The following is a 23000-nucleotide window of genomic DNA, read 5'->3' as shown; positions in this document are numbered from 1 at the left end:
CATCTTGTCTAGAATGTAGTGTACAAAACCTTTACATGATAATGTGGCACTGGAGTGGGCTAGGAAAAACAACAAAAGTCTCATACAAAGTGAAATAGGAAAGATTTAAGATTTCCTCTGAGGTTAATTAGTATAATCATGATAAGCCTGAAAATCACAAATCTAAGTCAAGGGCTCTTTAGAAATGACACAGAGGAACTGGATATCTGTATGGAAATGTAGTTTTCACAATTAATTATTGCACATTTAGAAATAAACTTCCTATTTCAGGATGGAAACCAATTGCTTCTTATAAGAAAATAAAGGGAGGATTTGTAGAAACAACACTTTTGTGACAGTATTTAGACTAAATATCTGTTTCTGGCTATTGCTGGGTCATAAAGTTACATAGAAAGGACTGCTTTTGAGTAGGAAGCAGTGTTTTCAAGATTTTTGCTACTTTCAAGATATCATCATGATTTTGGAAAGGTTTGGGTTTGCTCAACAGCTCAGAAAAAAGTCCTTTCAAAACACCACTATGTATGAGATTGAAGGACTGCTGGTGATCAAGGTTCAAGTTCCTGAAAAAAGCCAAAAACAATAGAACAATTTTAAACTTGAAAATTTTTTTCCTCCTTGAAAATACTTCCTGCATTATCACAGTTTTCTGACCTTTCCACCACTGGAATCAACCTTTCTTTTCTCACCCTGCATTAAAAAAAAAAAAAAAAAAAAAAAAATTAACAATGTCCTCCATGCCTTGTAATGAATTTTTTTAACCTATTCACAAAACCTAAAATATGACAATTCTCATTTCTAGTTTCTGGAATAGTTGTCAATCTAGATTTGTAATTCCAGAACATGGTGTGTATATTCTTGATAAATGTGTTTTGCTTTGTGTACTATCTATATTAACTGAAACAATATGACTGGATTTGGATAGGCCTAGAAAAGACAGACAGATTTAAGGCTGCTAATAGAGTCCTCTTTGAAGAGCTTTGTGGGTACAAATTCCTGATTCAAGAATAAGAAGTCTCATCAGTACAGAGCAAAATAAGTTGACTCAAGAATTTGTTCTTTCTCCAAATAATCAGGGTAAAAAACACATGGCCAAGAGCATCTCTTATATTGGAGCATCACATTTTCTAGTTCATCCTCTATTTCATGCTCTTCCCTCCCTAGCTATTATACATTATTCAAGAGGTAATCTGGCCTTTTATTGCTCGCAAACCAAGTTCCTTGGGTAAACTACCCATCTTTTTGCTGCTTTTCAGATTCAAACACATTGCTCAGCTTCTGAAAGAACGATGTAAAGGATGGAGTTCTGCCCTTTTTCGTTTATTCCTTATCATTTTACATTTGAGTAGTAGGATTTGACCAGAGCAATGCTACTGGCTACAGTGGTCGGAATGAGGCCTCTTCTGTCTCATGAGATTTGTTGAGTATTCAGTACATTCCATCAGAAAGTCAGTGGCCAAGGTGAAAATTCCAGCAGATGTCCCAACGGGATATAATAGCACGATAACAGAAACCAGCCAGCTGTAGGTGCAGCGGCAGGCCTGGAGGGACCCGGCTCTGCCTGGGGAGAAGAACAGTGAGCCACATCCCATGAGCTGGCAGCACAGAAATCAGGAGGAGCCCAGAGGTGCACCGCACGTTCACCTATAAGCCCTTCCCAGAGTCTCAATATTTGGGGTTTCTGTTGATTTGGGATTCACTACAACACACTGCAAGTGGCTATACAAGTATGCCTTTCCAAAGCCATTGAGGTTCCTATAGCAGTCTCTAGGGGTAAAAACTACTCAATCTGCTGTAACCACAGTTTGTGAAATGTGCACAGCACAGCTTGATACACACATTACCTAAAAAAGGGAAGTGATTGCAAAAAGTGCAAAAACCCAGAAACCTTGTGCCAGTTTTTCACCAATTCTAGTCATGAAATCTTTTCTTTTTGAGCACATTCTTAAGATGCTTAAAATTTATCTAATTCTCAAAGGAGGGTAAGTTGTAGAAAACACGAAAAATATTTGAAATCAGAATATTTTTGTCACAGGCCATTGATAAATACCATTTTAATAATTCAAAGTTTAACCAGTTCATTCTTGATCCATTTTATCCAAATATACAGTCTGAAGTAAAATGATTTCTCATTTTAAGAACACTGAAGAGACAGAGCTCAGCACACAAAATGCAAACATTTGAAACTACTTGGGAGTGCCTACCTTCTTCTGACCTCATGATCCTTGATTTCTGTCCTGTACATTATCCAAAAAAGGCAGAGTTACACTTCTGCTTGTTTCATTTCCCGTTCCAGTGCCACACCTGATCCATTCATCTCGGCAGCTGAGCACCCTTTTCTGGGAAGTACAGGCTCTGAATCCTAAATCCTCTCTCTTCTTTTGTCTGTAAATGCTAGCCTAAGGCAGAGGCTTACTAAGGCCACTTCTAACAGACATTTCAAAATAAAGTGACAGCTGTAACTGTACTTTTAGAAGTTTTGGTCCTATAAATATAGGCTGGGGAATGGGTAGTGCATGGATTTTGAAGAGATTTAAGAATAAGCTTGGCTCATCTCCATCAGAGGTGCAGCAGTCATCTCTAAATGCAGGTAGCTCTCATTTTAGCCACCTCATCCCTTTTAATAAAAATTTGTTATGATTTCACAGCACTCATTGTAGGTGTATGCAAGGTTTTATTGGAATACTGGGCTGAATTTTAAGGGACGTTTATTCTATCTCCAGAGTTTGAATATTGGGCACACATCACAGCTTCCACTGAGGAACTAATTCCAGGTTTTTTTAATTTGGTTTAAATTTTAAAGTATCAATTTTCTTCCAGTCTCTTTCCCATTTTCCTTCCCACATTCATACTATGGGGTTTAGAGGTGGGATTGCTGGATAATCAGGTCTTGAAAGTCTCGATATTTGTCAGAGGCTTAGAAACATAATTTCGGGCAGTTTTTTATGTCTTATTTTATGCATATTTTTGATATTACAATTTCCAATAGCAAAAAAGCACATATTTCTCTCAAACTGATCATGTCTCATAACCTTTATGCCTTGCCATTTCAATCTATCCTCCTCCTTCATTGTTGATTTTGAAATATTCACTCTATGACTCTATCCCTTTATCAATGTCTGGAAGGAAGGACGACCATGACTAAAGTTATGTGTGAGAATGTAGAAAGCTGGAAAATGCTCTCTTCAATAGCAGAGCTGAGTGTCTGTGAGAAAATGCTTCAGTTTCTTCATCTGGAAAAGAAATTTATTCCTTTATGGCATAATATATATGGGGTTTGATATGTATCCACAAAGGCTCATATTGGTGTTTGAATTATTTTTACTGATATTGTTATTAACTTCAATTTTGAAAACACTGTATTTTTGTTTCTGTTTCAGCTGCAGTGAAAAAGGAGGGGGAGAAGAAAGGTAAATCAATCTTTTCCCTTGACTGAAACGTCTTTCAGGCTATGACTGCTGTGAGAAATGTTTCTTTCGTTCAGTGATACAATTGTGATGATATACAGCATTGTGATGACATACAGCCCCTCCTGTGCTGCCATCAGCCAACTTTATCTGCTCCTGCTGTGATAACACTGTTGTCATTTCCACTATTGGTAGCTACTTTTTAAAACAGGCCAATACAGACTAGTATCGGACACTTCATCATTCTGGCTGGGAGGAAAATGAAAGGCCTTTGTAACCACGTTAGGATTTGTCAGAGAACAAAACTTTCAGCACTCCATGCATGCTGACCTGGCTGCTTGCGCTTTGCAGAGGTTGCTTTTCTAGGCACATTTAATTTCCTCTTTTCACATATATATGGAGCTTGTATGTAACCTTTGCTGAAGTCATTCTCCGATATTTTAACAGATTAGTGGAAAAATTTGCCCTAAATCAGAACAAAAAATATTATTTTTATTTATAGATAAATATAATGTATTTATCAGACCCTAAATATCTATTTATAGTGTTGTCTTTCAGAATAATATTTGCTGAGTAAAAACTTTTTTTTCCTAATTTTCTGATTTTATTCAAACAACAAAAAAATGAAATATTTGCACTGAGGTGGTATTTTTTTTAACCTGTTCAACTTGGTTGAGTATCAGGCTTATAAATCTTGTCTTTCTCACTAAATAGAGCTATGGGAACATTTTCAGAACGTATCCATATATTTCTTAGGATTATTCGAGATTTTTTTTAATTCAATGAAAAAAAAAAAAAAAAGCTCTTTATTATTGATGGGAGATTTGGTGCATGGGGGGGCTAGGGCCTTTTGTGTCTTTTGCCATTTGGAAATTCTGTGGTTTACATTATTGAACAATGGAGCCAACCTTTACTGTCTATACATGAAGACATTTTCAATCCTATTAATTATTGTTTTTTTCTGTTATCCCTGTACAAAGCTGTTAACTGAACTAAAAAAAAAAAAAAAATTATAGTCTCAACTGTTTTATCAGCTCATGAGTGAAATCTTGGCTGTGTTGATGTTAGTGGCAAAATTCCCATTCACTCCACTGAGGCCAAAATTTCACTTCTTGTCTTTAAAAGAACAATAAAAGTAATTTCTGTTATTAAAACCAGCCATGCTTAATAGGTATTAAGCAGGATATTTTGTCCAAGATTAATTTGCAACAATTGAGGCATGAAAGGTAGCACATGAAGCAGGGAGAATCAGAAAACTGGCAGCTACTCATAGAGCCACTGGTTTTCAGATATCAAAATGTCTGCAGTTTTCAAAAACATGAACTGCTACATCCTTGATGGAAAGAAAATAATGAGGTAATTGTTAAGGGTGCTACTTCTCTCACCCTTGTCAGATTGTGGGCCCATTCTTTTACAGAACACCAAGTGAATTTGTTTAAACACCTAATGCTCATTTTTCACCAGCTAGGATTTTCTTCCCATTTAACCAAACTTTTCCCCAACAAAACTGATTGAAAAATGCATTTTTCATGAACATTCTTTGAAGTTAGATCGATTTTTCCATTTCATTTTCTTTTCTATATTTCTTTTGCTTAAAAAAATTCCTTTGATTTCTTAGTTGAAAGGATTTTACAACAAGTATGTGTAGACTACTTTCATGCACCTGGCTGAGGCTGTATCTCATCCTGCTGGTTACCACCAACCTATTTCACAGAAACATGGAAGTACGAACTGAAATTCAGTTTTAGTCATTTTTATGATTATCATCCCTCTATTTATTTTTTGTATTTAACCAACCTCTGGTTTTCTGAGATCATAGCTAACATTGTCAGCAAGGAAGGTAGTGATTCTAGTGAAAAAAAAAAGCCACAAAAATGAAATCTTCCAGTGACTAAGGCAAACTGGTTCAGTGATGTTCATGCCTTTAATAAATATGCGCTAAACTGAAAAACTGGAGAGAATAAGGCCTCTTCCAAAAAATGAACATGCCATGCTTTAGTTGCCATGCTTTCTCATCTAGCTTCCCCTTCTCTGCAGGCCCCACATGGAAAATATTGCATGCTACTAGCTGACTCCAAATATGATAAGGTTTTATTTATTTCTGCTTATTCTGTTGTCACAAGAAATTGCTCTAGGCTGCATGTGTATTCCTCTGACTGGCAATAAAAAAGGGTAATGTTCACTGGTTTTGCTTAAGGATACAGTATTTTTTGCACAGCTGCAAAAATAATAGAAGTAGCCAGGCAGCGCTCTAAATTGACTGCCTCATTATCCAAAATATATTGTGGTAGTAGCATGCACAGTTCAAACAGTACTTCACCATTTCTCATGTGAATCATACAGCACACAGACACTATACTCTACATGAAGCTTTCTCCAATTATTTTGTCCTGTTCAAATACATCTCTCATTTAGAAAAACAAGAATAATGAGCCATACAGAGTGACAAGCCATCATAAAAGAGAAGAAGTTGGAATGACGCGTTCAGTCGATGGTACATTCTGTGCATAGCATAAATCAGACTTGAAGGAGCTGGCAAGAGACAGAAAAGAACAAAATTAAGATGGAGAAAGATTACATATTGTGCTGATTTCTCCAAATATGGATGATACTAACAAGAACCTTGAGGTACAATTAACGCATGAAATTTAGGCATTCACTATTTCTCTTTCAAAGGTTAGGTCTCTAGGACTTTGTGACTTTGTGACCAAAGTCCTAGAAAATGGGCAGCTTTACCTTCCAGCATCATGTTATGCCTTCTTTCAACATGTGTGGGATAGAGAAGCTGTCACGGAAATGTGTAAATGTTGTCAATTCCAAAAGGGCAAGAGGCAGAAAACCTTTGCATGAGGAAGGCATTTCCTAAATTTCCCGAGAGCAAATCTGGCTGCCAGTGCAAAACAATTTTTAACTCTTTCTAGTAATTCAAAGCATGTGAGCAAGGAATCAAACTAATTAAAATAGACCAAGGGGCTGGTGAAGTGATATAAATCCCATAATTTCCAGGGCATCTCCAGAAAACAATAAATAGAAATGTAGCTTGCTGAAATATTTCAGCATTTTTTCACATTTAATTGCCATTTTTAAATGAAATAAATATTAATAATTTTTTTGTTTCTATAAACCAAAACAATATTCTCATATTTCAAAAATGTTTTACAACTACAGAGGTTTACAAAAATCCTTGCTTGGAATAGAGGCTGATCAAAGAAAACTTCAAGTTTTCTTAGTTCTGCATAAAGTGAAATTTCTTATTTCAATTCATACCTCCCATACCCTATTTATTTCTGACTAGGACAGAAATAGAGGATACAGACTGAGCTGGGGATGTCAAGCAAGTAAGAGTAGTGAGTTGTCTCTCCAGTCAGTGTCAGAAAGTCTTGTTTTATAAAGATTCTTTACATCTGTGTTTCTAGTGGACCAAACAGGATTCAGCCATGACATGATCCCTGTGGTTGCTCATTCTCATGAGTACGTGTAAGAACATTCTCATTTCCAAAAGTGACTCGTGAACCTGAGCTGCCAGGGAGTTGGTTTCTCCAGCCTCCTTGGAGCTGCAGAGAGAGAACAAACTCTGCCTTGCTCCTGAGAGCACATCCAATTCAAGACCTCTGTGAGCCTCACATGCTCTGTAGACTGCCCACAGTCAGATATTATGAAGACTTGTAAGTTAGTGAGGTGCAGGTCCTGGTTTCTTGCCAAGAGCAACACTCCCATTCTGATTTTCAGCATTAACACTCTGACACCTTGCTCTTAAATTCATTTACTAGTTTTTAGAAAGCAAAATGAAAATCACATTCATGTGACAAGTTTCATCAAAATAAATTGACAGGAGAGTATATGGGATCACATTTAGACTTTTCTCAAGAAATGCATTGTGGTGCAAAACATGCGTAACATCTGAGTGCAGCTAAAATCAAACAAAAGGAGAAAATGGGCAAGCCATGTACATTCAAGCTCCAAACTACATCTTTTTGTCCATTCAGTAAAGAACAATTTCCTTCTAGTACTCCTTGTAATGGTATGGCTTGGAAACTGCTGTTCTGCATACAGAGGATGGAACAAACTGGCCAAGGCAATTTCAATATATATAAAAATCAAGATGCTTTCCAAACTGGAAAGAAAAAAAAAAACCACAAAAAGGGGGGATTTCAGACAACTGCTTAGTTTTGTAATTGACCAGAAAAACTGGAAGTCGGCCATCTTATTCATAATGCAAACGGTCATGGTAGCATGGGATTTCTGCTCAGCTGCAGATGCCACTGGTCCAAGATGAAACACAGCTTCATTGCGTCATGTTCTAACAAGAGTCAAAGGATAAGAAAGTAGAGTATCTGATACTATAACTGCAAAGTGTATTACACAGACTTAATAGAACTTTTAGTCCTAAACAAAGGGATTAAAAACCCCAAATCATTATAAACACTTCTAAAATAATTTTCTTAAAATAGGGTCAGAAATTCTGCATTATATACTAGAAAATAATAAATACAGCCATGTGCTAGTATGCCATTGAAACTAGCAGTGATATTTTGACCAGCTAAAGGCAGGCAGCTCTCTCAAAGGAAACAGTCGCTGAAATAGCCACAAGATGGAGCCCAAAGGATCTTCCAAACTGTAGTTAATATTGTCATCCTGCATGGATAAAGAGTTAAATAAACTGATTTTACTGAAGAACACTACAGGAATCTTGAACTGCAAACAAGATGTTTTCCAATGTAAATCCACTCCGGACTAAAGATGTTTTCAATTTGATAGATGGCTACCCATACACTAGTGAGCTTTGATTTCCCATGCTAAAATAACAAGTCCCCAGCATTTTCAAGGAATACTGATGAACAGATAATTTATATTAAATAAATTATCTGAAAGACTACATCAGTTAACTGAAATTTGCTTGACCTCTGTTTGCCTTGTCTCAACTATCTTAGGGATATAAATAATCTATATGTCCAATTTACAGGTTTATGTGAGACTTAACAATCTGTACAACGTCTGTTTAGTGATGGACAGAACTTCCCAAGTTGCAGATATTTCAGTGTGATAACACATGGCCCATTCAATATAAGCAGGTAGAGGAATGTCTCTCTCAAGCGTATGACTATTCACTGAATTCATAAATTTTAAGAATTTTTTATATACTCAGAGTAATGTAATCATTAAGAAACTTTACCTCCTGCAAATTTAGATGTCTAAAGTTATAAATCTACATTGAAACTGATCAAAATGCAATTTCATGCCCCTCTGGAGATATTTCTATTTCTCACTTAATTATAACAGGACACACAGTTTAGGTTTAGTAACAAGAACAGGGAAAAAAAAATGTGAATGATTATTAGGATTGTTTGTGCTAATTAAGAACTTTCCCTCTCTTTTAAGAACCTGACATTGAAAGAGAAGTGAGAAGAATGAGCAAATAATTTGTAGATCTTAAAAACTGATTGAATATACACTCTCACTCTACTTAGATGGAGAATTTAATGCAAATATTTAATCTAGACATTTTAACCATAAGGTGAAATCTCCATGTTTATCTACCTAACACTTCTGTGTACTCACAGTTAAAGCACATAAAACTAGTGGTGCTACCTTGCATCCGTGGGGTTTTTTTTCAAAAAATGAAATACTTTTATTCTTAGTAGGATTTAACCAAATCCTTGACATTGGTTGCAACTTCATAATCTGTTCAAGGTAAAATTGAGATTACATTATTTTAAGTCTTATGTCATAACAAACCTGCAAAATTATTCATATTGATAGACCTGGCATAGCATTTCAATTGCAGTTATGATTACAGCTTGTGTTAATTGGTCTTACTTGCATTAAAGTACAGCAGTAATTTATTCAGCTCCTGCTACCAAAAACTGGAGTCAGTTAAACTACTGTTTTAATGATTATGAAACAGCTGTGATTTCTGAAGAAAGAGTGCTCTGTGTAATTGGTGGCCTGGGTTGTTACTCTAAGTTAGGTATAACACATATATATTGGCATCATGTCAGAAACACATCTGTCAATCAGCATAATATGCTTGAACACCTGCATATCCACATAACACATGTTTAATTGGCTAAAAATTTCCCCGTGGGATAAACTATTACTTTATTGCTCTGCACAAAGATGTGTGCAAATGAATGCTCAGAGGTATTCTATTCAGATGCAATTCCAGAATGAATAGTTCTTCTAGTGTCAATCTACCTTTCTTTTTCTTATCTATGCAGACATCATTTGCAGAAATGTACTTTTACAGAGTTGTAATTAAAGCAAAAGCAGTGATCAGCAGCATTTCATGAGGAACAAAGATGGTTCAGTATGCAATGCCTCTAGAATTTAGTCATTAGCCCTTTACTTTAATCACCACATTAATTTGAGTAGCACACTGGGAAAAGTCCATTTTTTCAAAAGTCAATTAATTTTTATTGTTCTCCACCTCTTATATCAACTAATCTCTCCTCCAAAATTCTTCTTTTCTAGATTTCCATGGTCATCTTATTCTTTTCTAATTTATAATTATTTCACATTTATTTAATAACATAGTAAATATATTTTGAGCCATTATTATGCTTTTACAGATCCAGTCATAGATAAGAAGGACCCAAACTAAGAAGTTCCTTTTCAAAGTATTTGCATGGAATCTGGGCCCAGAGGGCTTAGTTTGCCAGCTTTCACCAATAACAGGCATTATGACTGAAGATTCAATTATAATGGATATTAACATCAGCAAGAGATGCTACTTTTCGCTCCAATTTTTTATATAGAGTGGTGAACATTTTTTTGCATAAACTAACATCTATATTCTGAAAAATCTTCTAACATCTTATAAACTTCAGTCTGCCTGATTTCACTCAGGTGCCCTTTGAGAGTCAATAATTCATGTTGCAATAAAGACAACCCAGGCTCCACTGTGTTTTGCCTTAGCTATATGCAAATGTAAAACTGATATTTCTAAAAGTGAAAGCTTGTTAGCACACTTCCCTCATCTGTATGTTCCCATCCCACAGTTTCAGGGAACAGCACATGAAAACGTCAGAAGCTGAGGATGATATTGAGAGGAAGCTCTTCAGGTCTTTCACCACACGTGCCTAAAGATGAAATGCATTAATGCAGCAGATGTACCTCACCTACACTTGACTGAAATTTTATTCTTTCCAGCTCTGTCAATGGAAGATTTGTCCTCCTTGGGATATTAGGACTTATACTACTTTAAAGATATTAGTTTTCAGTGCCATCATGCAAGATTGCTGTTTCAACAACTTCTATTTCCCAGAGCATTTCTATCGTTTAAGTGACAAACTGGGAAACAGAGAAAGATCGGGATCATTACTAGTGATTCCTAAAGACATGCATCTCAGATTGAAGTTGAAGCAATTCCTCTTATTAAAAGTCATTTTAAAATGTTGGAAATGTCTCTACTTCTTTGCTACTTCTATTATATTTACACCATTATAAAGTTTCTCCCTTCCCTCCTCTCTATTTCTTTTTTGGTTTTCCCTGTCATATAAAGTACTCTTGAACTGCCAGTTAAAAAAAAAAAAGTCTTAAAAATCAAGTTGTTCTAGACAACGTCAACAAAATCCTCCAAAACCAAGAGTCAGCTCATTTTTCAACATGCAGCCCTAAGGTGTAAAACAAACCAAACTGCAAGGACACAAACACGACAGCTCTGGGAAAGCAGATAGATATCTCGGGCTAGGCTGCTCTGGTAAAGAAAATAAAACAGAAAGAACTGTGAGAGCAGCTTGACAGCTTTTTTTAGTGGAAAGTGGCAATAGGAGCATCAGTCTGTTGCTAGTGAATACTGTACAGGCTCTAATATCAATGGTTAAGTATAAATGATAATGGAGAACCATGGCATTTTAGGAGAGTTTGTCTTAACTCTTTATCCTATTATCATCCTTTAGCCACTGCCGATAGAGTGATCCAAGGAAATGCACAGACTCAGATGACAATTACTAGACCAAGAGAGCAAGCTCTCTGCTTCCCTCCAGACAGCCTTAATCACTTAGCATTTCATACTTGTTGTGTTAATGTGGTATAATACTTCCTTAAAGTTTAGAATCCTGGAAAAATATCCTGGAAAATACTAGGTTTAAAGCAAGCCAGAAATTTAAAATGGATGTTGTAGGGAATTAAGAGATCCTATGAGGGCAACGCTGGTACAACATGCAATGTATTTTAATCATATACCAGCTTCCCCTATTCGTGCCACCACCACCACCACACACTTCTTGCTTTCTTTATTTTGACTTGGCCACAGATAACTCTTGGTCATAGTCTGTCAAGGCAATTTGTTAATGTGGAGCAGAGGTGAGGATGAGCACAAGCCATTCTCTTTTTAGGAATGCTGCTGCAGCTAATCTAGTTTTTGAGTCACTTTTTTAGACATATGCTCAGTATACTGGCTTTGCAACACAGTCTGCCAGCTGCTCACCCAGCCAGGAGAACTTGAATAAGACACAAGCAGATATGACAGATCAGGTCTGCTGGTCTAAAAAAATTTTGCAAACATTTGACTTCTCCTTTGAAAGACAAAGCATACAGACAACAACTTCACAAATGTAGGGAACTGTTCCTTAACAGAGTGGTAAGTCCTAATAACCTCCTTTTTTTCTGAATTTATTATCTGAGACATGTAAGGAATGTATTTTATTCTGTTTGACTTTTTTCTAATACAGTTGTGTTACAGTTTGAAAAAACTTGACCTAACTAAACCAAAACTGTCTTATTTAAATTATGCACAATGATGTGGTCTCTTAAATTCTTGGAACTTATATTTGGGAGGAATAATGTCTACTAATTTGTCTAAAGGACAAGTAGTTCATTTGTCTGTAGCTCAGGGAACTCATATTAAGTAGGGAAACCAAATTTTACCTTTGTCATGATGCATAAACTGGAAGGTATACATTTCAAATGTTGATAATTCTATTAGAAATAGATTCCTCTTGGTTTTGATCTCTCTCTTGGCCTGTAACGTTGTTACAGATTAACATTATGTGTGTGTTGTGTAATGAATGTCCAGTCCAAAACATGGTAATGAATCTCTATGCTGTCTTTAATGGGAAATAAACCAGGCTCTTACTTTGTCTAATGGAAAGTAAATTTCTTATTTATAATACGCTTGTATCTATCTAATTGGAAATAATTTTTCCCAGCTACAGCATGTATTGTTATTCTGTTTTTCTTAACTAAAACAAGTACTTCTGGAATTGCTTTTATTTCCTGCACAATATATTCTTTTCTTACAGAATGTGCACACTCACAAAGGTATTTGCTGTCTGAATGGCAAATAACTGTTACCCAGATGGAAAATAGACATTATAATCAAAAAGCACATTCTGATTTTAGCCTTACCAATTTATGGTTCAATAAAATGCAGGATTTTATTTCTGAACCTGTATCAGAATCTAATTTACAAAAATATGCCATATATAATTAATATTCTTGAGGCCTTCAGAATAGCAGGCAAGTCAAAAAAAATTGAAGTGAAGAACAGCAAGATATCTATGAAGCCTATTTTCCAAGTTTAATTTAGAATGGCAGAAAAGACATTGCAAATTTTTGCTGTGAGTAGAACCATATAATTTCATTGATCCAGTTCTTATGTAGCTTCAAATACTTCATCAAAAATCCAACTGTTTTCATTCAATTCAAATCTGACCTACTCTAGTACAATGTAAATGTTAAACAAATGAAGATAAAACACTTACTTAGGACTGAATTTTCCGCCATTGTGAACAATAAGTACTTTCTTACCCAGTAGGTAGTCCTGTCAGCTAATGACATCAGAACAACTATTTGAAATGAGACCAAGAGTTGATTTAACCCAACACCCTCTCACCATCAGTGGCAAAAAAAAAAAAAAATGCTTGTTTGCACTTTCAGTCAAGATACTGCATGAAATATGTGAGATTCCCAGAGCTGCATAACACAGCCTTTAATTTCTCACCCTTTAGGCTAAATTACGTTTATCATTATACAATTTGCAAAGTCTGACCTGGATTATCATCTTGCCATTTCATGAAGTAGAATAAAAATCAAGGTATCCATGTTATAGGTAACTGTGATACTGTAAAAATGAATCTAATGGTCTTGGGATTTCATTTTTAACTTTCTGCTTAATCTGTACACCATTTGACTTGCGTTTTTTAATGAGATAATGACACACAAGAAGGATAACATTAATATTGAATTGAATGAAATTACAGTTAGGAAAACATAAAGGTTTATTTTTATGGCCCAAATACCATTTCAAAATTTCACCTTGATGTTTCATTGTGGATTTTTTTAATAGAAAAAATATAGACATTTTTTAGAATAACGAACCTCTAGAAACATTTAACTTTAGAATATCTTCATTATTTCATCAAAATATCTGGTAGAAATATCTCAGTGTCATGCCAGAAGTAAGGAAGCTGGACTTTTAGGCAAAGCACAGATAGCAGTAATCTCAGTCTTCCATCTGTCCTGATACCGGCATTATACAAATTTGTATAATTAATGCCTCCACAGAAAAGATGGAAAAGGACAACAGAGATACTTTCAAAAACTTCAGGGACCAGACTTTACTGAGTTCCTATTGTTTTGAACATTCTCTGTGACTGATATATTTTACCAGCATAAAAGTGGAAATAACTGTATTGGCTTCAATGGAAAGTTAAGGAGTAATGGTTTTGTTTTGATTTTAGCCAGACCTTAGAAAAGGATGTTATTACAAAAGTGTGCTTGTAAAATTTGCTAAGTAGTGTCAGTAGAGAGTCTTTAAATTAACACTGTTCATATGTGGCCTAGCTCTGATTATTTTTGCTGATTACTGAGTTGTATGACACAATATTCTATATTAGTTATGTAAGTCATTATTCTAGCTACTGGTATAATGTTCAGATTTTATTTAAATATTTGAAAATATAAATATTTGAAATTCCTTTTTGAAAATTGAAAATTCATATTTCCTGAACGTATCTCACTATATCTTTTGACACAATTAAAAATTAATTTCCTCTACATATTTCTGACATACTTCATGGAAACTCAATTGCAATAGAATTTGCCTCAGCTTATGATGCTTAGGGAACTACATTTTGGTTAGTTTTGCGGTGTTAAATGAGCCTAAATTTATAAAATATTTACTTACACACATAAAAATAACAAATATGGCTTTGTCTTAGGACTTTTTTTTTTTTTTTCCTTTGAACTCCTATTTCTGATTCCTCCGTTCGGATCAAGCATATACACTTACTTTGTATCATTTCTCTTTATTACCCACAAAAATGTTTTCACTTTGTTCTGACTACCATCTCAGGTTGCTGTCTCCTTAAATGCACAGCAACAACTTGGATGAGAGACTGGATATAAAATGGGAGCAGACTTTATACTGCAGGGAAAACAAGTGAAACAGAAACTCACATGCACAGCAGTTTTTGTCCCAAGTGGGAGCTGGGGAGCTCAGGAGCTCAGTGAATCACAGCCAGGGAGCTCACAGCAGCAGTTTTATTGCTTGTGCTGCAGGGGCTGCAAAGGCAGCTCATCCCCTGCCTTGCTGCATCTCTCTGTGGGATTACTCTCTCTCACACACAGAAGACATGCAGGTGGTAGAGCCTTTTTTCTCTTGAAAACAACAGCTGCGTAGCAAAAGTCAAGAAGAAAACTCCAGCTGGAGGGCTAGGTCTTGACATTTCACTTCCTTCTGCAGAACCAATAATGACACTGGACACAGCTGCCAAGCTCTCATTTCATTTTTTTACCTGAGAAATGTTGTCTTAACATCCATGGAAAGTATTCATTTGGTTTTCAGTTTTATCTCACCTGGGATTTTTTAAATGAAAAAATGCAGAAAATGAAATGGCACAAAGTCTAGAAGTCACAGCACTGAAATCCTTTTGTTTAGAAGTGGCCTAATGAAGTTAATGAACGTTTTCAAATGTCTTTCTGCTTCTTGGAGCATCACTGAATCCATCTGAAATTCATTGCCCTCATACAGCAGGTGCAATTGTCAGGAACTGTCATCTTTAGACTGCCCTAGGTGTTGTTTCCTCACTAGAGCTAAAATTCATTTTCTGTCTTTGTCTAGCAGAGACCTTATGGTCTGAATTTGCCCCATCTCTTAGTGGGCACTAAGTAAGGTGAGCACCTTACTTAGCCAGGTAGTTTCCCTAGGTTTGGTAAATGGTCAGCACTGAGGGAGGGTGACTGCCCTTAGAAGAGGTGCAGAGCCTTCCAGGGGTGTTTGTACCAAATTTTGGCTAAATGAGGAATTCAGGGTGTCTGTGTTCCTTAGCTAAGTGTCCCATTTATGCATCTGGGGTGGACAGTGTAGGTTACACAATGTAACTGCTGCACACTTCGATACAGATTTCACTGAGATTTTATATATCTAAAATGTCACTAAGAAATGAACTACATTCTGCATCACAGCTACGAAATTATTAAAATTTGCCTTTTTTGTTTACTTCTAGCTACCTCAGAGAACCCGCATGAACACAGTAAGTACCAAGGCAATATAGAATATTGTTATTTTAACTTACAGAAGGAAGGTATTTCCTTATTTTTACAAAGTTTTAGCAGCTTAAGCAACTCAAACTCACACAATATTTTGACTTGTGAAACTGGTTTCAGTGACTCGCTCTGTTAGTGCAGGACCAGGTGTGTTTCACAGGTTCCAGTTTGCATGGAAACCATTTCCCAGTTCAGCTGAGACCCATGCTTTTTTCTCCATGGCAGCTTCACACTGGGAAACAATTAAGGGGGCCACAGATGGGGAAGGGTCTCTGCAATTCTCTGGCCAGGCCTTGGGTACAGGTTTTTGAGATTTATTTCTTGGTATGCTGCAATGCTGGCCTGCTGCACAGCTTAGACTTCAGAGCTACAAATCAGAATTAAACATACTTTTAACATTCCTCTGAAATATTTTCTGTGTCATAATGGTTGGGATCTGGATAGCACACTGTTTTTAAATAGCACAAAATTGCATACATGTTGTATTATAATACAGGGTAATATCCATTATTATTAGTGCTTCACAATATATTTATGGGATCCTCATACTAGCTAGAATGAAGAAAATTAGCTGTAGTCCAGCCAAATCCAGGACAAAGAGAAGCATGGAAAGCTTTTTTTTTTTTTTTTTTTCTTTTATGCAGGATACTTAACATTTATTTGTCATTCTTTATGAGAAAACCCCACTTCTGGTGTAATAAAAACTGCCATCGTTTCTGTATTGAACATCAAGGGGAAATTTTCTATACAGAAGATAAGTGATAGCAATCACAGTCAATACTAGAAGCAATTAATAATTTTAGAAATTCTATTATCTTTCTAAAAATCCACAGAAAATAATTAAACCACATTAAAAAGTTAAAAAACACTTTTCGTTATTTTAATTTTATAGGGAAAGAATAGTTCAAGATCATTTCTTGAGAAATATAGTTATCAAAAAATTCTTCTCAAGTCTAATGGGAATATGTAATGCAAAGTAATATTTAAAACTATAATGGGAAACTTTTATTTTTGAAATCTTCCAAAAATTAAAATGCTTTCTAATGTAGGGGTTCTCATTTTCAGAGCATGAACGTGTTAAACATGAAAAAGCTGTCTCTCAGAATAAGCCAGGTAGGTTTGGTGAAGTAACCTCCACTTACACCTGGCTCCACTCAATAAGGATGTGTGTGGTCTGCAAAACTTGGACACTTCCTTGAGCTAGGCACAGGTGTTTTGCTTTGTGCCATTGGGTTTTTTCAGTGCCTTGGAGACGAGCAAAAATGAATGTGACATTTAACTTTAAGGATTCAACTGTCACAGTTTTTCCCTGTTCTTGTGACTTTTCTCACTGGTGTAGTAAAAAGCATTAGCAAAACCCATTTCCCAGAGTGTGAGGAAGAAGTGCTGTAATGCCCTGCACTACATCAAAGATGTGCACTGGGAATTAACCCTACTCAACCCTTTCAGTAAATTAGTTATTACATTATGTGAGTGTGGTCCCCCAAAAAGGAGAAGGTACAATCTCATTGAGTACACAGTCTGCAGTAGAGTCAGCCTCCAGGTCCTGACACTCAAAAGTAACAGGAGCTGAGCTAAGAGCAATACTAATCCTGGACTGAATGTGCACTTGGGTAAACTGTAAGTAATACCTGGCTGCAGTGAGCAGGGCAAAGGGTCCCCCTTTCAAACCAGGACTCCGTTCTAATAATATTTTTTGAGGAGAAAGGCACTCAAGGATCCACAGCTGGGTCTGGTGTGAATTAACAAGACTAAAAGGGTAACCTCACAGAAAACTCAGTTATTGATGCTCAGCTTACATCACTCCTGAGTGGTTTTCCAGTCCCCACTCCTGAAGCAGTGGGGATTGGAAGGCAAGTATCCACATCCCAGTGACCTTTGCTGGAAGTGCTGCTATTTGAACTTCTCACTGAAATGAAGTGCTCAGGAATAAGTGATTAAATAAACCATTTATACCTTATGTGTTCAATGATAAGCAAGCAGGCTTTTTTTCATTAATTTTTTTCCTATTTTTTTTAAGAAATAAATTTCTCCTATGTATTTAGTACTTTCCTCATTCATTTTTCTAACGTACAGTATTCTACCTTGTAAGTTAAATATTTTCATAGACATTTTCAGGTTTCCTGGAAGGCTTGAGGACCTGATTTAGTGAAGATGTATTGGTTTTGAGTCAATAGGGAAAAAATATTTCTCTTCTTCTTTCTAAGACACATAGGCCAAGCTTTTTATTCAACTCATTGATCACTTTTTGTGTACTAGCATAATGCTTCAGACATTAGGTGAATTCAGCCAAGGCAGGAATGAGGAAGCCAAGTTTGGTGGCCACAGTAGTGGCCAGAAAGTGGGTTGCCTGGATGGATGACATGATCACTCACCTTTCCTGCTAAATGAAATCAGTCCTGCTGCACAATTAGCCCAATCTCATCCACATAAATGCAGGAAAATAAGTTTCCTTGGTAGGGCATTCTCAAACATCAGAGCACTGTGTCACAAACCAATATATTGGACTGATTAGGATTTTACTCTCCCATACTACAGTACATCCAGATCCCAAGCCCTTGGTATTTAGGTGCTTGAAGGGAAAAAAAATAGGAAAATGCTTGCTAAATTTCCTTTAGCATAAAATCTCTATTCTCAGATGACAAATCGTTGCTTTGGAGAACAGTGGCTGTTTTGAGTTTCACTTGATGACTGGAAGTATTAATCTGCAGGCACTGGTAGTAATAGTGCTTCTTCCTGCTGTGTGCCAAGGAGTGCTCTTGAGTTAACAGCTTGAATTATAAAAGCTTCATTCTGAACAAAACAGTGGCTTCCTTTTTCACCTTGATTCAGTGCAGCTTCAAACCATTTTTCTTATGCCTCCTGCCGTCAGACTTAGAAGTATCACATGACTGAAATACTATAGAATTTCATAAAATATATTGATCCCATAGGGAAAAGTTTAAATATAGAGTGTTTTGTGTATGTCAGTGAAAGCAAGTAAAGCAAGGGAATCCATTCCTGATGTAGTTCTGCTGAAACTGCCTGCAATACACAGAGAAATGTTTACAGCCTTATTTTTTCCATTTAAATTAGGTACACCAGGGAAAAAAATTAATATTAATGGTTGTAATGCTGCAAAACTGGAGCCCTGCAGAGCAAATAAATTCTCTTCAATGAAAGATTTCAGAACTTTAAACTTTGGGCTTACTCAAAACCAGTATTTTTTTTTTTAATATTCATAACATTTATTTTTTTTACTCTTTATGTCTTTATGAAGTCCTCAAAATTGTTTAATTTTTTATTTGGAAGACTCCCCATGATATGGTAAAAAAAGAATACAGGAAAAAATTAGAAATATTACTTCTGTTCTTGGCAAAATAATATGTATTATCCTCATCATATGTTTTTCTCTGCTTTTCCTCATTCTGAATGTGGTGAACAGATTGATTTTATAAAGCTTCCTGATGTCTTGAAGTATATTCCCTTATAAGACAGTTCTCCTTAAGTCTGGACATTCTACTCCTTCAGTTTCCCTTCTGGCTACAACCAGTGGCTGGAAACTCAGAGAAAAAGCCAAGCAGCCGCCACCTATAGTTCTGCCAGGGAATGCATCAGGGTGTTCTCCAGTGGAATCAGCAGAGCAATATTTGCTGCGTGGTTAGGTTCCAGAATAGGTAGGTGAATGAATACCAAAGAATTACTGTGTTAATTCCCAGATGAATGCAAATCCACAGGCCTGTCCAGTTTTCAAGATAAATTCATTCTGAGAAGAAACACTGCCCCTAGTTTCAAATCAATCAGATATGCCATCCACTCACAAACTTATTTCCTTACTTATTTCCTCACAGACTTGTTATCCCAGAGTTACAAATCAAATATTGCTGTACATTCTCAACAGAATTAGGAAAGGAAAAATATCTTATTTAGTGTTCAAAAGTGTCAGGATAATATCCAAAGAAAGAGAACCCTTTTTCTTTTTACTTGTCATTAATCCAGGGCCTTTGTTTAAAGGCAATGTACCTTTTTCTTCTGTATTGGTACATAGAACATTTAATGTCCCAATCTAAATTGGTGAAATACACTGTTATATCTTAATGCTGCTCTAACAGCAGGAAAAAAAGACACTTTCTCTCAATAAGCTGCATCTTCAAGCTGCTGGTTGTGCTATAAAACAGTTCTAGCTCCACAGACAACATGGAGATGAGATTTTGACTTCATGGCTTTCATAAGAATCTGACAGTAACAATAGCTGAGTAAAGGGGATAAAAGTGCCCTAACCTTAATACAAATTAAGAGAAATTAAATTGACACACACCAGAAAGCAAATGAAAAGCACAGCAATGCTATGTTTAATTTCCAAATAATAGAAAATATTAGTAACTGGAGAGCTTTATCCCTCCCTATATTTGACCCCATCAGTACTGACTTTCTTCCAGAAACAGACCAAACAAGCAAGAGATGGGGACCAAGAGATATCTGCCCGACCTGATCTCCGCACAGTCATTGTCATCTTTGTTCTGATGCCTTTCAGAGGTCTTAGTGGAAAGGAAGGGGCCAGAGGCAGGCGGCTGCAAACTGCTTTCAGCAAGAGGAATGGCAAACACAGTCTGACTGTGTCTTAAGCATATTTAAGAATTTAGGAATGTATGTGATTCTTGAAAGGTAGAGTTTAGGAGAGGAGCTTTAATTCAATTATGGAAAAAGACATAAAATGGAGTAGAACTATAAAAGGATGACATGGGGTGAATTTAAAATCAACCAAACTGGGCAGAGTAGAAATCTGAACATAAACATCCCAGTTTCCACCTAACTGGGACACTGGGAAGGTAAAAAAAACCCCACTTGACTAGAAAGTGTAATCCCACCAACTTACTTGCAGAAGAAGTTCAGGTCTGGTGGCCACATCATCTGAGAATTATGCTGAGCAAATCCACAGGCAGCTCAAGAGCATGTGGGCTTGGGCAGCTTTTCCTATAAGATTAGCAGAACTTCAAGGCTGCTCCAAGGTCCTGTGACAGACGTCCAGCTAGGTCTAGGTAGGCTTGTCCAGTAGCAGGTGGCATGGACTGTCCCATGTGTCCCCCTGTGAGCTACTGCGTTCTGGGGCATCTCCATACCTTTTTCATCTTCAGAGTGCAGACACATGTGAATACCTCCACCCTTGTTGGGAGTTAGGCAGCCTCAAAAGTTCTAGAAGGTATCTAGAAGTTCTTAGTGTTGTTTAATACTGAAATACCAAACTGTTGGTAGACACTCAGGAAAGTGCTGCTGGCAAAGGTGTAATGGATGCAGGAATAGGATGGCTTCCACCTGCGTGCCTGCCTGAAGGACGCTGAAGGGTATGCGGCTGTTTTCCAGCAGCTGAGACATTAGTCCCAGTAATTTACTTTTTCCATGAAAATGATCTCACCATGCAGTCAGAACACATAATGCCTGCCTGCTGTTTTACAGTGCTATAATGGGATAGTGATGGTGAAGACATGCATTTATTTTGTCATTGTGAACCATATGCATAATATCACCTATAGAAATATTTTTCCAATTATATGAACCTGTGCTAATACATTGTGATTTTAATGCTGCTTTCACGATACAGAGGAGAAAATGAAACAGCAAAAGACAACTCCCACTGAGAAGTCAGGTAAGAATAAGTGATTCTCTCCTGATTTATGGAGAGGGAGAGGGAGTATTAAACACTATTCAGCACTCATCTAGTGTACTATATTTGCATTCCAATATTTTTTACATGTTTTGAAATGCGTAACTGATAACAAAGAAAAACCAGCTGAGTGGAAATTGCAGCTTCTGTTTTCCTAAGAATTGTCTTTTCAATGATGAAGACTGGTCAAGGCCTTTCAGCTCCTTTGCTGCTTGTTCCAGCCTCTCATTAGCCAGAGCTGGGCTAATGAAATGAGGTGTAGCTGTAAATCAGACTTCTGAAAGGGTCCCAAATATGAGGATAAATTACCAGATGGATTAGGACTTTGAATCAGTCTCATGGAGAAAATATTTTTGGGACTAAACTCTAAACCTTTGAGTCTTATCTGTGATTAAGACCTCATAGTTTTTTTAATGTAATGCTGACAGGAAAAAAAATCAAGTAATAATGAATGTTCTGGAAGCTGTCAGGAGTCACCCAAGGAATTATAACATTCTCAACATCACTGGCAGTCGACACAAAGCTGTCTTAACTTTAGGGGTTTGAATGCTGTGCATCCCTGCACAAGTAGGGGAAGCTAAGAACAAGTGAGAACTGACTCTGACAAAATGCTTGAATGTTAAAAAGTAAGGGGGGAAAGAGTATATTTTTTTTTCTTTCTGTATCTAACTATTACAATTTTACCTCTTTTGTCTTCTGTAGCCCAGGCAAAGCCAACAAGTATGTTATTCTTACCTTAATCAGAAAAATTCCTGTAAAATTGTTGAATACATGTATCTTATTTTTTACTTTCACATAAGGAAGCATGCCTTAGTTTTGCTTAAAATTATAGTGTCTTTATCACCACGTCTCCCATTCCTTTCATTTAACATACTGTCTTGTAATTGCTATTTAAAAGCCCATTTGACATAACCAATTGCTTCAGTGCAGGAGAGAATTCATTCTACACTTCCCATATCAAAATTCCCATCAACTAAAATTCATATAGGATTTACAAGTCTTTTAAAAATTACTATTAAAAATTACCTGGCTTGAATAAATGCTTTTGCTAAGTTAAAAAAGAAAAATAGAGATTAATATTAACTGCATCCTGAATTCTTCTCAGTCAAAAAGGACTCAAGAGAGTCAATACTATAACTTACCACACAGCCTGCTTGTTGATTTTCTATACCTTTGACACCTTCAGAATTGAGATTCAACTACAAGAATAATAATTAAAACTGTCAATTAATTGCCCAAATAATTTAATGATCAAAAAGTCCAGATATGGGAAATTAATCACTCTTCACTGAACCAATTTTTCATTCATGCTTCATAAGAGTGTTTCCCGTTTGAAATTCTGTATCATGTGTTCATCTCAGCATTTCTCAACTTGTCTCCCCACCTGAAATCACAGCTACCAGGAGTTCAATTATTCATCTGAGTAGCAGAAAGGCTGAGGCATATTGCCCTTTTTTCAGAGGCCA

At 36.3% G+C, this 23000-nt stretch overlaps 1 protein-coding gene across 3 annotated transcripts in view; it reads left to right on the top strand.

Annotated features, from left to right (window-relative positions):
- The window catches only part of TRDN (triadin), a 222549-nt gene that overhangs the window by 169940 nt on the left and 29609 nt on the right, over positions 1–23000 (top strand). For all 3 annotated transcript variants that reach the window (XM_041469826.1, XM_041469828.1, XM_041469827.1), the window contains 5 exons: positions 3378–3407; positions 15854–15880; positions 16959–17006; positions 21472–21516; positions 22237–22254. In XM_041469826.1, coding sequence (XP_041325760.1) covers positions 3378–3407; positions 15854–15880; positions 16959–17006; positions 21472–21516; positions 22237–22254 — 168 coding nt within the window. The remainder of the gene's footprint in view (positions 1–3377; positions 3408–15853; positions 15881–16958; positions 17007–21471; positions 21517–22236; positions 22255–23000) is intronic.

Source organism: Pyrgilauda ruficollis, unplaced genomic scaffold (assembly GCF_017590135.1).
Source record: "Pyrgilauda ruficollis isolate IOZ18807 unplaced genomic scaffold, ASM1759013v1 scaffold24, whole genome shotgun sequence".
NCBI lineage: Eukaryota > Metazoa > Chordata > Aves > Passeriformes > Passeridae > Pyrgilauda > Pyrgilauda ruficollis.
The sequence above is the reverse complement of the archived record's forward strand: the minus strand, read 5'-3'. Positions and strand labels throughout refer to the sequence as shown.